Source organism: Grammomys surdaster, unplaced genomic scaffold (genome assembly GCF_004785775.1).
Source record: "Grammomys surdaster isolate TR1022 unplaced genomic scaffold, NIH_TR_1.0 126131, whole genome shotgun sequence".
Taxonomy (NCBI): domain Eukaryota; kingdom Metazoa; phylum Chordata; class Mammalia; order Rodentia; family Muridae; genus Grammomys; species Grammomys surdaster.
Genome location: NW_021620939.1, coordinates 3,258,860 through 3,272,775, shown reverse-complemented (window position 1 = coordinate 3,272,775; position 13,916 = coordinate 3,258,860). Strand labels below are relative to the sequence as shown.

General features: G+C 41.6%; 1 protein-coding gene across 2 annotated transcripts in view; it reads right to left on the bottom strand.

The window, feature by feature from the left end:
- Nucleotides 1–13,916, bottom strand: part of Cpne4 (copine 4) — a 459,807-nt gene that overhangs the window by 40,781 nt on the left and 405,110 nt on the right. For both annotated transcript variants that reach the window (XM_028756686.1, XM_028756687.1), the window contains exons 8-9: nucleotides 3,987–4,085; nucleotides 480–566 (exon numbers count right to left, since the gene is read on the bottom strand). In XM_028756686.1, coding sequence (XP_028612519.1) covers nucleotides 480–566; nucleotides 3,987–4,085 — 186 coding nt within the window. The remainder of the gene's footprint in view (nucleotides 1–479; nucleotides 567–3,986; nucleotides 4,086–13,916) is intronic.

Below are 13,916 nucleotides of genomic sequence, written 5' to 3'. Positions count from 1 at the left end.
GGTAAGCCTTCAATGTCAGTACAGATAGGCCCAAGACATCTGCAGATTCTCACCCCTTGCTCCCCCTTGAGTCTATGTATTGCTTTAATTGACATCTGCCCTTGGTTTAAGACCCAAACCATATTTTCAAGAGTCATCACTGTTTTAGAATAGGAATATCTTATACTTAGTCATTTCTCCAACACCACTTGAGCATCTTCCACTATATCTGCTCTGAGCACAGAAGAGCCTGAGTTATGACCTTCACTTTTTTGTCCTTTGAGACAAGACTGTCCCAGAGAAGAGGAAGGTGACATTGGGCTGTTACAGGGTTTAGGCCACTCATGATTATATTTGGTTTCCTTTGTCCAGTGTTATACTGATTTTATACATTTTTTCCCTTTGAGAAGATCACTCTTCTGCTTTGATTACATGACTTGAAGTCCTCCCACAAGACAAGTCTAGCATTAAGCTCCTGGCAGAGAGGGGATCACACATACCTTGCACTGATTCAGAATCACCATGCCTGAGTTCTTGTAATTCTTCTTCTTGGCCTTGTACTTGGGGTTGATGCATTCCCACTGTACCTACACCAAAAGGGTGAGATGTGAGCATCTTCAAAAGGAAGTCAAGTCATTGAATGAGACCAAGCTCCTGGATGCTTCTGAGGACACACACACACATGGATGGCTGGAAAATGGTCTCTAAGTGGTACCTTTGGCATCCATAAGAATCGCAAAGGGATGTGATTGACAAAGACAATAGACTGCCTAGTGCATATTCTCATGCCTTCATTTCCCAGCATTGTGTCCTTTGATGGGCTCTTTGACTTCTTCATGCCTTGGATTTATCATCTCTGAAGCTGACCTCATGATTCATCAGTTCTCAGCCCTTACCTTGGCTCTCATTCCAGAGGATACTCTTTGAAGGATAGGATAAAAGCATTGGGAAATACTTTGGAAACAATTGTTGGATTAACTGGTAGTTAGTTAGAACAAGTTTCATCTCTTCCAGATTACAGACAATTTCATGAGCTAGAAACAACTGTGAGTCAAAAATCCAACAGTCACTGGACATTTCTGTTCCTAATCTTGAAGGAGCTAGGACGTCAGGCTTCTACTCAGGAGACAAAAGTTTATTCCTGACACTCAAAAATACCTGAAGAAGCAGCTTTGAAAGCAGATGTGAGCAGGATAGACTGACACAATGGCCTCCAATGACCTCAGTGCCCATGTATTAGTCATGTGACTTGTTTTGGCTAATAGGTCATTAAACACATGGTGAGAACAGAAGCTGGAAAAACAAGTGTTCTGAAGCTGAAGCTGCCTTTTTTTGCTTCTAAGTTTTATTTTTACCACCTTTATCAGAGGATAAAACCACCACCACCATCATCACTACCACCAGTATCACCACTGTCACCACCACCATCACCATCACCACCATCACTGCCACCACTATCACCATCACCACCATCACCACCACCACAAACACCACCACCACTACCATCAACACCATCACTACCATCACCACCACAAACAAAACATGCACAGAGAAATGCACTTGCCATCCCTGCTGCTTAGATACAAAAGTGTGCGAGTTTCGTGGCACCATAATAGGCAGAGAGAAGCTATCCTGGGTGAACAGATGGAATTGCCAACCAAGAAAATGTCAAGTAATGATGGCTGTTTTGAGACAGGAAGCTAGTGGGCAACTCATTACTCAGCAACAGATAACAGTAATGTCTCACTTCCCAAGAGGCTCCATCCATGACTCTGAACCACTTCCCTGGTCACTCTAAGCACATCAGGGCCACTCCAGATCCTGGTCTTCCAACCACAATGACTCTTCCCAGGAGGGTCTTGGAGACAGCCCTCCTATTTGGTATTGTAAAAATTTCCCTTGATAATCTCAAACTAAAGTTACTCGTGAATTGATGATTAGTTAAGAAATCACTGTGTTCCATCAGCATCATGACCCAGGAAGAAAAAGGAAGCTTGAATGATAGATCTACTCTTTTTCCCTCTGATATGTTATACTGGGGTCCTCAGGTTCAAGGTTCCCATCCTCTCACCTATCAGATTGAGCTGTATCTTCCTCTTCCCTCTTTAAATAATACTTACACAGTAGCCAAAGCAGTCTCTGGATATACATGTGTGCATATGTACGTGTGTGTGCTTGTACATGGGCACACATGTATATGTATGTGCAGGCCATAGATCTACCTCAGGTATTTGGTCCTCAGGAGAAATCCACCTTGTTTATTGAGATAATATCATTCACTGACCTGGAGCTTTCTAGGTAGGCCAGGCTAGCCTGTAAGCCCCAGCTATCCTCCTATCTTCTTCTCCCTACAGTCGGAGCATGCCACCATGCCTGGCTTTTTAAACATGAGCTCTGGGGATTAAGCCCAGGTCTTTATGCCTATACAGCAATCACTTTATCAACTGAGCTATTGCCCCAACCTGATGACACAATATTTAAGAAAATTTGAACCAGTTTGATCTTTTCTAGCGTCATCCAATGACGCTTTCTACAATGGTTGGGATATTCTGTGTCCTTGTTAACCAATACAACAGCCACCAGTTGCATAAGGCTACCGAGCACATGGAATGTGGCTGATTTTACTGATAGATGGATCTAACTGTGTTTCCTAATTTAATTTTAATGATCTTTAATGATTTTAGTGATCTTTTCAGCTAATAACCTGTAACATACTTTGTAATTAGATGGTTTCTATCCTATATTTTAGAAACTTAACATTTATTTATCTGAGTACATGTATGTGCATGTGTGAGTGTGTGCATGTATGTGCACGTGTGAGTGAGTACATGTATGTGCATTTGTGAGTGCATGTGTGTGTGTGTGTATGTGTGCACATGTAAATGATCCATGCATATGTGTGGAAGTAAGAGGACAACTTACAGGAGTTGTTTTTCTTCTACTTTTTTTGGATCTCAGGGATCCAACTCAGGCCACCAGGCTTGGCAGCAAGTACCTTTATCAGAGAAAATCCAAAAAAAGTAGAAGAAAAACAACTCTTGTAAGTTGCCCACATACAGGATAGAAACCATCTAATTACAAAGTGCCTTTGCAGTTCTATCTTTCCTTTTGAAATAACATTTGTCACAAGTTGTAACTGCCTTTTAATTTTTTGTTTACTCTATTCATGTTTAGATCTTACTTTGATACCCACCAGTCTGTTAGCTTTAGGAGAACAGAAACAGTATTGGCAGGATTGGTCATTGTGTATCTAGAGCCAGACACACAAGATGTTGTAAAATCACCGGAGAAGAGAATGGTCCCCAGCAAATAAATGTGTCAGCATAGAGGCTCGATGTGGAACGAAATTTTGCTAGCATCTCACAGATACAGAAAGTACAGTGGCTTGTACTTCATGGCCTCATTGGGAATTACAGATTTATCTCTGTTTATCTGGAAGTATCTAGCCTTGGTGGTCTTGAATTATGATAGATGGTATAATTTTACTTTTAATGGCCTCTTGGGAACCCAAAGATTCAATGTTTCCCATATTTATTGATTTGCCTATTTCTGTTTATAGAGGAGAGCAAGATACAACTTTATGAGACACTTCAGAATGGCAGAGGTGGTAATGGTAAGCTGGCATTGACTTATTAGCTCAATAGGGACTGTCTCTGTACATTTAATGGAGCCACAGTTTCTCTAGCTGGGTTTCTTAGTAGCCAAAGAGTGATGGGTTATAATTTAGAGTTGACTTTAATTGTGGCCCTTGGGAAAGTAGTGCCACTTTTCCGAGATTGCATAGCTAAAGGAAATTAGACCTGCACTCATTGAACCACTCTGGTTTCCCCATGGAGAAATTGCTATTTCAGGGTCACAGAATGGTTTTGGGTTGGGAAGGTTCTAGAATCAAATCCCACTGTCTTCTCTTTTCACCAGATTCATTCATATGTGGAAGATTAGCTGTTAGCATTTCCATTTTTCATTAAAGGTGCACCCTAGACAATGTCTGGAGCAACACCACCTACCTGTTTCCCTTCCATGGCTCCTCTCATCTCCTTGAAGGTGGAGGTGAACTCTCCAATAAAGTCATGCTTGCCATTGGAGTCCCAGTCCCACACTATGCACTGCAAGACAAAAGGATGATCGTTTTCCCCAAGGCTCTTATTCTAGCAGCTTCAGGCAGTGAGGACTTTATGAGGAAGAATGTAACAGTTGCTTAGTCTGCAACACAAGCTTGATGTAATGATATAATATCCCTTTGCTTTCTAGAGCTTTTTCCTTGGCTATGTTGGCCACAACCTACAGATAGCCCTGTGACACCTCAGTCACTGTGACAACTTATTCGTGTTCTCAGAAGAAACCAGTAAGTCCCAGGGGAGAAAGGGATGCCTCTCTGGAAGAGCCATCTAGTGAATGTCAGCCTGAGTCATGAAGGTAGTTGTTCTACTGCATTTCAAATGTCTTTTTATCTCCATTTCCAATAAAAAATAATCCAGACAGTCTCTGGTTTATAGCTGGGGAAAATGTCTGAGTTCAAAAATTTGTAGTTTCCAGAACAGTAGCCTGTTAGTGATTTTGGTTGAGTGCTATTATTCTTATTTTTCTATTTTCTTAGTGATAAAAGTACAATGCCAACAAAAGCAAATGGAAAGGTTAAAAAGTGAAAGCTTTCATGGTTCCTGCAGGAGAAATGGATGGATGACAGTGAACAATATTCCACATCCATCATTCAGCTGTGGTTGTCTATGTCTAACCAGAGAGATTCATCTACTGCTGTTAAGGTGAGATTCTGGGTGTCCTGGCAACAATTCCTATAGTGACTAGATTAAATCAGCAACACGGCCTCTGATTGGGTACATAATTAGGTGAAAAGGAAGGTTCTAATTTTTTTTCCTAGAGTGAATGTTAGTCTATGGTTTTTACAAATAGCACCACATTTACATTTTAAGCCAAGGGAGCACCACAGAAGGTCAAGAGAAAGACTGTTACTTGGAGGTACCTTCTAGAAAAGCAGTGTCCTAAAGGTATCTCTCTCTTCCCTCAGGCTTCATATTCCTACTGTCCAGCCTGTCCAAAAAGTTCAACTGCAGAACTGTTCCTGGATCTGGTGGGGCTCCTTACACATATACAAAGAAATGTGTCCCAGCCACAGCTACATCCTTACTCATTTAATTTTTGTTACAATAAATTGAACCTACATCCATGTAGTTACTACAAATTGGAAATGGGTACCACTCCCAATATTTGTCTTTACTGCCACACGCCACACATGGGTCATCTCTGTGCTGTCTGCTCTACATTGCTCAACTCCATTCCTCTCGTCTCCTCTCCTCTCCTCTCGTCTCCTCCCGTCTCCTCCCGTCTCCTCCCGTCTCCTCCCGTCTCCTCCCGTCCCCTCCCGTCCCCTCCCGTCCCCTCCCGTCCCCTCCCGTCCCCTCCCCTCCCCTCCCCTCCTCTCCTCTTCTCTATTTCTTCTAAACTACTAACTACAATAGCCACCCAACTGGCCTCCCGGCCTCCCCTGTATTCTCCTACCTTTATGAACCATTAATTATGCTAATTGTTTGCTTTGAATAAAAGTGAGTATTTATAGGTTCTGAGATCTTTCACAATTTGATCACCATCAATCTCCTCAAATTTACACTTTATAATTCATGCTTAGAATATTTTAAAAACATTTTCTTTACTAATAAAAAGTAAGGTTGGTGGGATTATAAAACACTTGTTTTGCTAAGACTTATTTTTCTGAGGCATCTTGAAAAAAAAACCTAATTTCTCAGCTTTTCTCACCTTAAGCATGGAGGATTTGTTACAATAATCCATTTGCTTAGAAAACAATAATAAATACTTTCTGTGAAGAAAGAATGCATAAGCACAGACTAGAAGGGAAGAGGTGAGGATAAACGGAAATACTTTGCTAAAACAAGGAAAACCTTAGTTGATAACCAGAGACCCAGGGGTGAGGACTGAGAACAGTTTCCATCCGAAGGCTGAGGATAAACTGCTGTACAGTAGCTCTTGAATGTTCTTCAGAGACCCATGCACTGAAGACCTAAGCTTGATCTTCATCCTGCATAACTATTAGAACATGGTGGAACTTTCAGGAGATGAGGCAGAGAAGATGGTTACTTGTAGAACAAAGAGCATCATGCTTCTGGTCTGGAAACAAACTAGAAAGCAGTGACTGAGAGCTGAGAAGCAAGCAGGAGTGGGGAGGTGGGGCTGGCAGGTGAGTTTGGAGTGGACACCACACAAGCACTGTAGAGGTAACTAAATATTGTAGCGATAAGGATTCTAGTTCTTTGTGTGTACCTCTATGCGTTTGTTTGTGCATATACATGTTTATGTATATGTTACATAGATATGGGTGGGGATGTGGGTGCATGTGTGTAGCCCAGAGAACAACACTGGGTGTCTTCCTTTCACTTTCTACTTTAATTGAGGGAAGATCTCCAACTGAACCAATCTAGCTAGACTTGCTGGCAAGCAAGCCACAGGAATCCTCCCGTCTCAGTCTTGCCAGTACTGGGATTATAAACACACATTGGCACACCTAGCTTTTTATACATGGGTGCTGGGGATCAAACTTGGGACTTTATGCTTGTACAGCAGGCAAGAACGTTATTGTCTCAGCCACTTTCCCAGGCCCTCAGAGAACTTGAAACATATTATGGGCATGCAAAATATTATAGTAAAACCCATAATTATTAATAATTAATATTGCTAATAAAATAAAAACATTTAGAAATCATCTGAATTCTATGCATTACTATTAGAAACATTCATGCTTTTTGTGTGCTTTATTCTTTCTTTAAGTATGTCTCCTTTCTATTTTTAAATAAACCCCAATTTTGCTTCACAACAAAAACCACCTCCATAACCAAAAAGAGAACCCCACAACAAAAAGGGAAATTTTGCTAAAACTCATTTCTTAATTTCCATTAATGTTTTGGTCTTTCAGTTTACTCAGCTGAGAAATGCTAAAAGTAAATTATGATCACAGAGAGGCTTAAATATTGTCTTAATTAAAGAAAAAAATCCCATGATCCTCCCATTTATAAAGTTAGCCTATGGTGCTTTGACTTTGCCTGGTTTTCCTTCCTACCACAGACTAAGGCTACATTTCTTTGTCCTCTTCGGTTTGGGGGTGGCCATAGGACCTTTACAAGGTGAAGAAGTACAAGCAAATGTTCTGAGCACTTTCAGAAGGAAGCATGGAGGACCAGGATGTGTTTTCATGGTTAATCTTTGCCTGTGCCTTGGCAACCTAAAACACAGTAGCTGTTTTGTTGACCTGAGGCCCTAACTGAAGGCTTCACAGCACAGCTCCCTGATGATTTATGATTGACATAGACACATACACATAGGAAACAAAGCTCCACCACTCCCAGCCTTGGAGATTACTGTACAGTCTGCTGAGAACCACTTATGGCGTGGCCATAGGACAAGGACTTGTGGACATGTTATTTATTGTAACTCCAAGAATATATAAAACCAGAAATTTGAAAAGAAGGAAGCAAAAAAAAAACTTACTAAGAATTAAACTATCTTAAAACCCAAATAACATGTTCACAGAGATTCTGTTTCATTGCTATAAATATCCAAATAGAAGCGTGTGTGTGTGTGTGTGTGTGTGTGTGTGTGTGTGCGCGCACACGTGCATGCGCTTGGGCACGGTAAGGTTAGTTCTAGTTGCAGGGTGCAAAATAGACCCAATAGATAGCCTGGCTTCTTTTGGTTGAAATGCTGAGTATGCTGGAGAGTTTTTGACTTAAGACTGGCCTGTAGCCAAGTCTGTGGGGGCGATTTTGATTAATGATTGGTGTGAGGAAGCCCAGCCCACTATGGGTTGTGACATTCCTGGGCAGGTGGCCCTGAATTGTATAAAAAAGCAAGCTGTGAGCCTTGGGGAGCAAGCCAGGAAGCAACATTCCTCTGTAGCCTCTGCTACCATGCCTGCCAGAGTTCTAGTTTCTTTTCTGCTCAGTTTTCTTCTTGACAGATTGTGATCAAGACCATATATGGCAAACAAACCCTTTGGTCCCCAGGTTGCTTTTTGTCATGGCGTTTATCACAGCAAACTAAGGCACTAAGCAATGTGATACAGCTTTGGAAAGAATTGTTGAGAGTCTCTTTTTGTTCTTCTAATGGACAGTAGGGAATCACTCAATAATTCATGCATTCACAAAGATTGCTTATGATGAGGACTAGGATATGAAGCCTATTTACTTCCTTTAGTTCTCTTCCATCTGTCTGTCTGTCTTTGCTAGTTTCTCTTTAGTAACAGTCACTTATATGAAGCAAGAACCAGAAGAAAGCTTACTGGGCCTAGACATAAAAGAAGAAAGTCCCCCGAGACTTCCGCTCAAGGCTTATATAACAACTGTGTCCTATCTAATGCCTGAATCTGACACTTGAAGACTTGCTCTCTGCCTTTGGCAGGAGCCTATTAATTAACAGGCACAGAAGACAGATGCAGACAAGAGAAAAAAAAGGGAGATGGGCTTTTAAACCTTGGCTTGCACAGGCAAAGAGAAACGGAGTTCCCTTCTTTAGGAGAAGTGACACAAACATGTTACTCTTGTTTCCCATCATGCTTAGGTTAATTTTTCCTCCTTCCTCTGCCACTCACAACATCACAAATGTCTACAAAGTGTTCTCTAGCTGGTGAGGAAAGTGAGGACCACTGGCCCCTCCTAGGAAGGGGGAGTGGAGCTTGAGAGATCTCCTGTGAAGATCTCCACGAGCAGGCACATGGCCTCAGACTTTCATGGGACCTTGTTTGTATATTTGGTTTTGGTTTTTTGAGGAAGCGTTTCTCTGTGTAGCACTGGCTGTTCTGGAACTTCCTCTGTAAAGTAGGCTGGCCTCAAACTCAGAGATCTGCCAGCCTCTGTCTCCTGAGTGTTACAACGTGTATCACCTGGCTTAGCCCTGCTTGTTAAGGTAGCAAGCTTCTCATATTTGTGGCAGTTGTGAAATTTTATCTTAAACCTCTCGGAAGGGGCCCCAAAGGATCGAAGGCACTGAGGCATGCAGATAAAGTAGTCCATCACTTGCTGTCGAGCTCTGATGCAGCTGAGAAGTAAGTACATCTTGGTGAAAAGCAAACAAATCAACCTTCCTCAGGGGGAAAAAAGAAAACTGAGAGAGGTGAGATACCTTCCTGTGACTCTGTGAGGAGGCCTTGACACATCTGGGAGAGCTCAGCTTTGCAAAACTATCTGCAAGCTGGGAAATTCTCACAGCTCTCAAAGGACTTGGGGCTAGAAGCTGAAACCGTAAGCTTTTGCAGATGGTCTGCTCGATCAATATTCCTCTTACAGCATGGAAATTGATGACTGGATCAGCTCCTTTTCCTGTTGCTGTGATAAAATACTCTGAGAAAAGTAACTTAAGGGAGAAAATGTTTCCTCTGGCTCACAGTTCAAGTCTGAGTCCTAGGGGGTGAAACTATTTGAAGCAACCAGTTACATCACACCCACGATCAGGAGAGAGGGCAGAGGATGCATGCTGGTGCTTGGGTCCCTTTCTTCACTTGTACAGAGCAGGACCACAGGCAGGGATTCTAGAAGTGAGTCTTCCCATCCCAGTTAACACAATCATGATAAGCCCTCAGCCGTGCTGAGAAGTCTAGTTCTCAAGTGAGTCTAGATCTTTTCTCAATTTGACAAAGCTAACAATCCCAATGGTCTAGACACAGCTTCAACAAATCTATTCAGTATGTTGGGGATCCAAACTCAGTCTAGAAACCTTTCTAGAACCTTCTTAATTTCATCAATACTGAACAAATCACAAAACTTTCATAATTAAAAAATACAGAATAGGGCTGGGCAGTGGTGGCACATGCCTTCAATCCCAGCACTTGGGAGGCAGAGACAGGCGGATTTCTGAGTTTGAGGCCAGCCTGGTCTACAGAGTGAGTTCCAAGACAGCCAGGGCTACACAGAGAAACCCTGTCTCAAACAAACAAACAAACAAACAACCCAGAATAGATATCCTGTTGTTGTACAGTGTCATGGAGACCATGCAGTTTTGGATCTGCAGGACTGGCCCTGTCACACACTCCAGCAGTTAATAGATGTGGGAGGGATGTTGGGGTGGGCCAACTCAGGGCAACGGGATATCAGAGAGGAGTACTGGTGAGGATACTGGTGGTGGATTGATAGTGTAGCAGAAGCCAGAGGCATCGGAGCAGAGCAATGACTCAGTGCAATGAGTGTTTGCAAGTAAAGGTGTTTGGATGAGAGGGTGCACTGTGTGACACACTGAGACACACACACTACAGCTTCTGCAATGAGATTGTTTTCGTTTTGAAAGAGGGTTTCAAGAGCATAGGGTAACTCTGAAGGGATGGGGAGATGAGGAGGATTGAGGTGTATGATGTGAAATTCACAAATAATCAATAAAAAGGCTTTTTAAAAGTATAAAACAGTTACTAGATGCCATCCACTGTTGTGAGCGCATCCCATGCACCAGAGCTTATCCCCAATGGTGAAGAATGAAGCTGGAGCCTTCTTCTATGCAAGAACAGAAGCCAAGTTTTGGATCAAGGACTTAAACGTGAGACCTGAAAGCATGCACCCCAGGAAGAAAACAGGAAACGTTCCATGACAGTGGTCTCAGCAATGACTTCTTGGGTATGAAACCAAGAGCACAGCAATGAAAGCGAAGGTGGACAGAAATCCAGCAAAGTAAAGGCCTGTCTGTAAGGGAAAGATGAACTGAACGAAAAGGCGAACAGCAATAAATCAGAGAACAGTCAAGAGAAGCTGGGTTTTTGCAAACCGTGGCATCACCTGTCTGAACTTTAGCTTCTTCATGGAAAGTGAATGTTTCTACTCATCTGTCTGAGCAGTTCAGACACAGTTGTTGTCTTATCAAAATGAGACAAGTTATGTGGAAGCACTGGAATCATTATAAATGACCCCACAAAAGAAGTTATTAGATAGCTCAGTAAGATGGGTCTGAGCTAAGAGAAGAAGCAATGCTATTCTTTTGTGGTGTTGGCCTAAGTGATCTTCCTCACACACTTTTAATTACCTTATTTTTAAATTAGAAATTCAGAGAGAATGGATCACAAATTGTGACTAAGCCCAAGGTATTAAAATTTTTATGATCAACTTGAGCCAAGGCACGGTTGCCATTTAATAGATCAAAGAATACCAGATTCCTTAGGGCACTTGTATGAATAGTGCCCAGTTCCTATAAGAACAGGAATGTGAAATAACTTGTCCTCTTTGGCCTGTGTTACAGCTGAATGTGTTGGCAGCATCTCAGTAGCCCTTCCTATGCCTGGTAGGCCCAAACAATTGGGCAAAGCCTTGCAGAAGTTCGCCAGGCTAACTATTGACATAGCTCATCAAAGCCTTTGCAGTAATGGCTAATCTTCTAGACTCCCACTCTACTTTCTCTCTCATGCTCTCCCTTCTCCTTAATTCCTTGCATTTTAGTTGTGATGAATCCAAAGCTGTGAAGATTTTACTTGACTGACCCATCAGTTGTGAGTTGTTAAAGGGGCCAGCAGAGATACTATCGTAATTCTGCCCATAGGAAACCTGAGCCTAGAAACCTGAAGTGAAGATGAGAGAAGAAAGATACTGAGCTCTATCCATCACTTGCTAGATTGATCTGCTGGTCTGCTGCTGGGGACTTCTCTGGGGGGTTATATTGGTTCAGTTATTTTGATTCCAATGAATTTGGGTTATCTTTAGCTTAAGAGGTTTATGGAGAAAAGTCTCCTAGAAGATGGGAATTTTGCCACACCGCCTGGGTTTCAGGAACAGTTGACTAGGTCAAGCATTAGTGGAACTTATGAAGTATTTAAGACTGTGAACCATTTAAAATTTAGATCTCTAGCAAATGGGTCATCCGGCGAATCTCCCAAGTAGGAAGGACTCACAATTATTCTCGTGCTATTACGCCAACTAGTCACCCTGTGCTCATTAGCTCCTACTATTATAACCAATTACTTTGTTTCTTCTGCCTCAAGTTCTGGTTTTCCCAGATTATTACTACCCTCTATTATTTATGATGACAGATGTTATATACCAAGTCACTCCATAGTCTCCTGGTCAACCTGAAGCTTGCCTATCCTAATGTATGATGTCAACTTCCTATTTTTTAATAAAATACAATATGCATTTATTCCTTGAAAGTTTCATACATGTATGCAATGTATTTTGATCATATACACTACCTAATACTTCTGTATAACTTCTCCCAGGAGCTTCTAGCCTATCACCATTTCAAGTTCATGAATTTTTTTTTTAAAAAATTGCATTTATTTATTTATTTATTTATTTATTTATTTATTTATCATCCCTAAATCCAATTAGTGATGACCACATGTGCATGGATATGGAATTATCCATTTCAGCAAGTGCAACCTACCAGGGACAGCACCTGTAAAGAGAAAGAAAATTGCCTCTTTCCCTCATTAGCTATCAACTGCCAATAGATTCTCTGCTTGGAATGGGGCCTCACAGGCCCCTACTTTTATACATGCTGAAATTTTGATAGGCAAGATTTAACGGAGGTCTTGTGTAGGCAAACGTAGCTGTGAGAGTATCCAATGTTTGGAAGCTCCAACTGGCCAGTAAAAGATGGAGAGCTGATGCCCTAGCAGATCCTGAGAGGCCAGAACAAATCAAACTGCTCTCCAAGCAGAAAAGCTACAATCAATGAAAACAAACTCTACCTTCAAAATACTTAAGTAAAGATTTCAAGAGCTCCTTTATAGATGATTTCTTTCTTTTATAATTCATCTCATATTATTTTACTATTCTTTGGTGAAGGGGTTTTTGTTGTTGGTGTTTCTGATGTGTTAAAAGACAAAAAAAATCTCTCTTTTTAAATTTTAACTTTTCCTGAGAATAGTTTCTTCTCTCATACAATACATCCCAACCACAATTTCCCCTCCCAGTACCCTCCACGTTTCCTCTCTCCCCAGATCCACTCTCCCTCCATTTCCTCTTCAGAAAAGCGCAATCCTTCAAGATACAACAGCCAAACAGGACAAAGCAAAATGCAATGAGACAAGGCAAAAACCCTCCTACTGAAGCTGGATGAGGCAACCCAATAAGAGGGAAAAAATCTCAAGAGCCGGCCAAAGACTCAGAGAAACACCAGCTTCCACTGTTAGGAGTTCCACAGAAACATCAAGCCAATAGGTGTAACAGAAATGCAGAGGACCTGAGACAGACCTGTGCAGGTCCTGAGCTTGCTGTTTCTGTTTCTGTGGGCCCATGCTGGAAGATGGGGAGGAAAAACTGAAGAAATCAGAAGAGATGGAGGATACCAGGAGAACATGGCCCACCAAATTAGCAATAAAATCTTTCAAAGATTAGTAACTACATCAATTCTAAGGATCATCCCTTGGACAGAATAAACACACAATTTCAAGATTGTATTTTGTTTCGCTAGTAGTACTGCCATAGTATTATGTTTCTGTCGATATGTATTACAGAACTGAGAACTCTGAGCATATTTCAAGTGGCCCGAGCTTGTATAATAAACTGGAGATATGAACTCTATTCACAATATTATCGCATCAATAAAAAAGAATATTATGAGTCTAAGTAACTGTTAATAAGAGGAACACTTGGAGTGTTATCATTTATAAATTAAGAATAAGTAAAATTTCATTGTAGGTTTTTGTTTGTTTTGTTTTTGCACTTGGCATCTTTGTTGACACCATAGTAAAAGACCTCAGAAAATGAGTTTACTGGCAGGGAAGATAGGCTTGGACTCATGGCTTCAGTCCATGGTTGCTTAGCTGTTACACCCGAGGGAAGGCAGCACATTGCAGCAGAAGCATACGGGGAGGGGTAGTGGAAAGGCTGTCCAGGAAGTAAAGAAAGAAAAAGAGGAAGGCTCTAGGATCCTAACATTCCTTTCACAAGCATGCCCTTAGTAACTTCCTTCCTTCAATCTACTCTCACCTACCGCCTCCC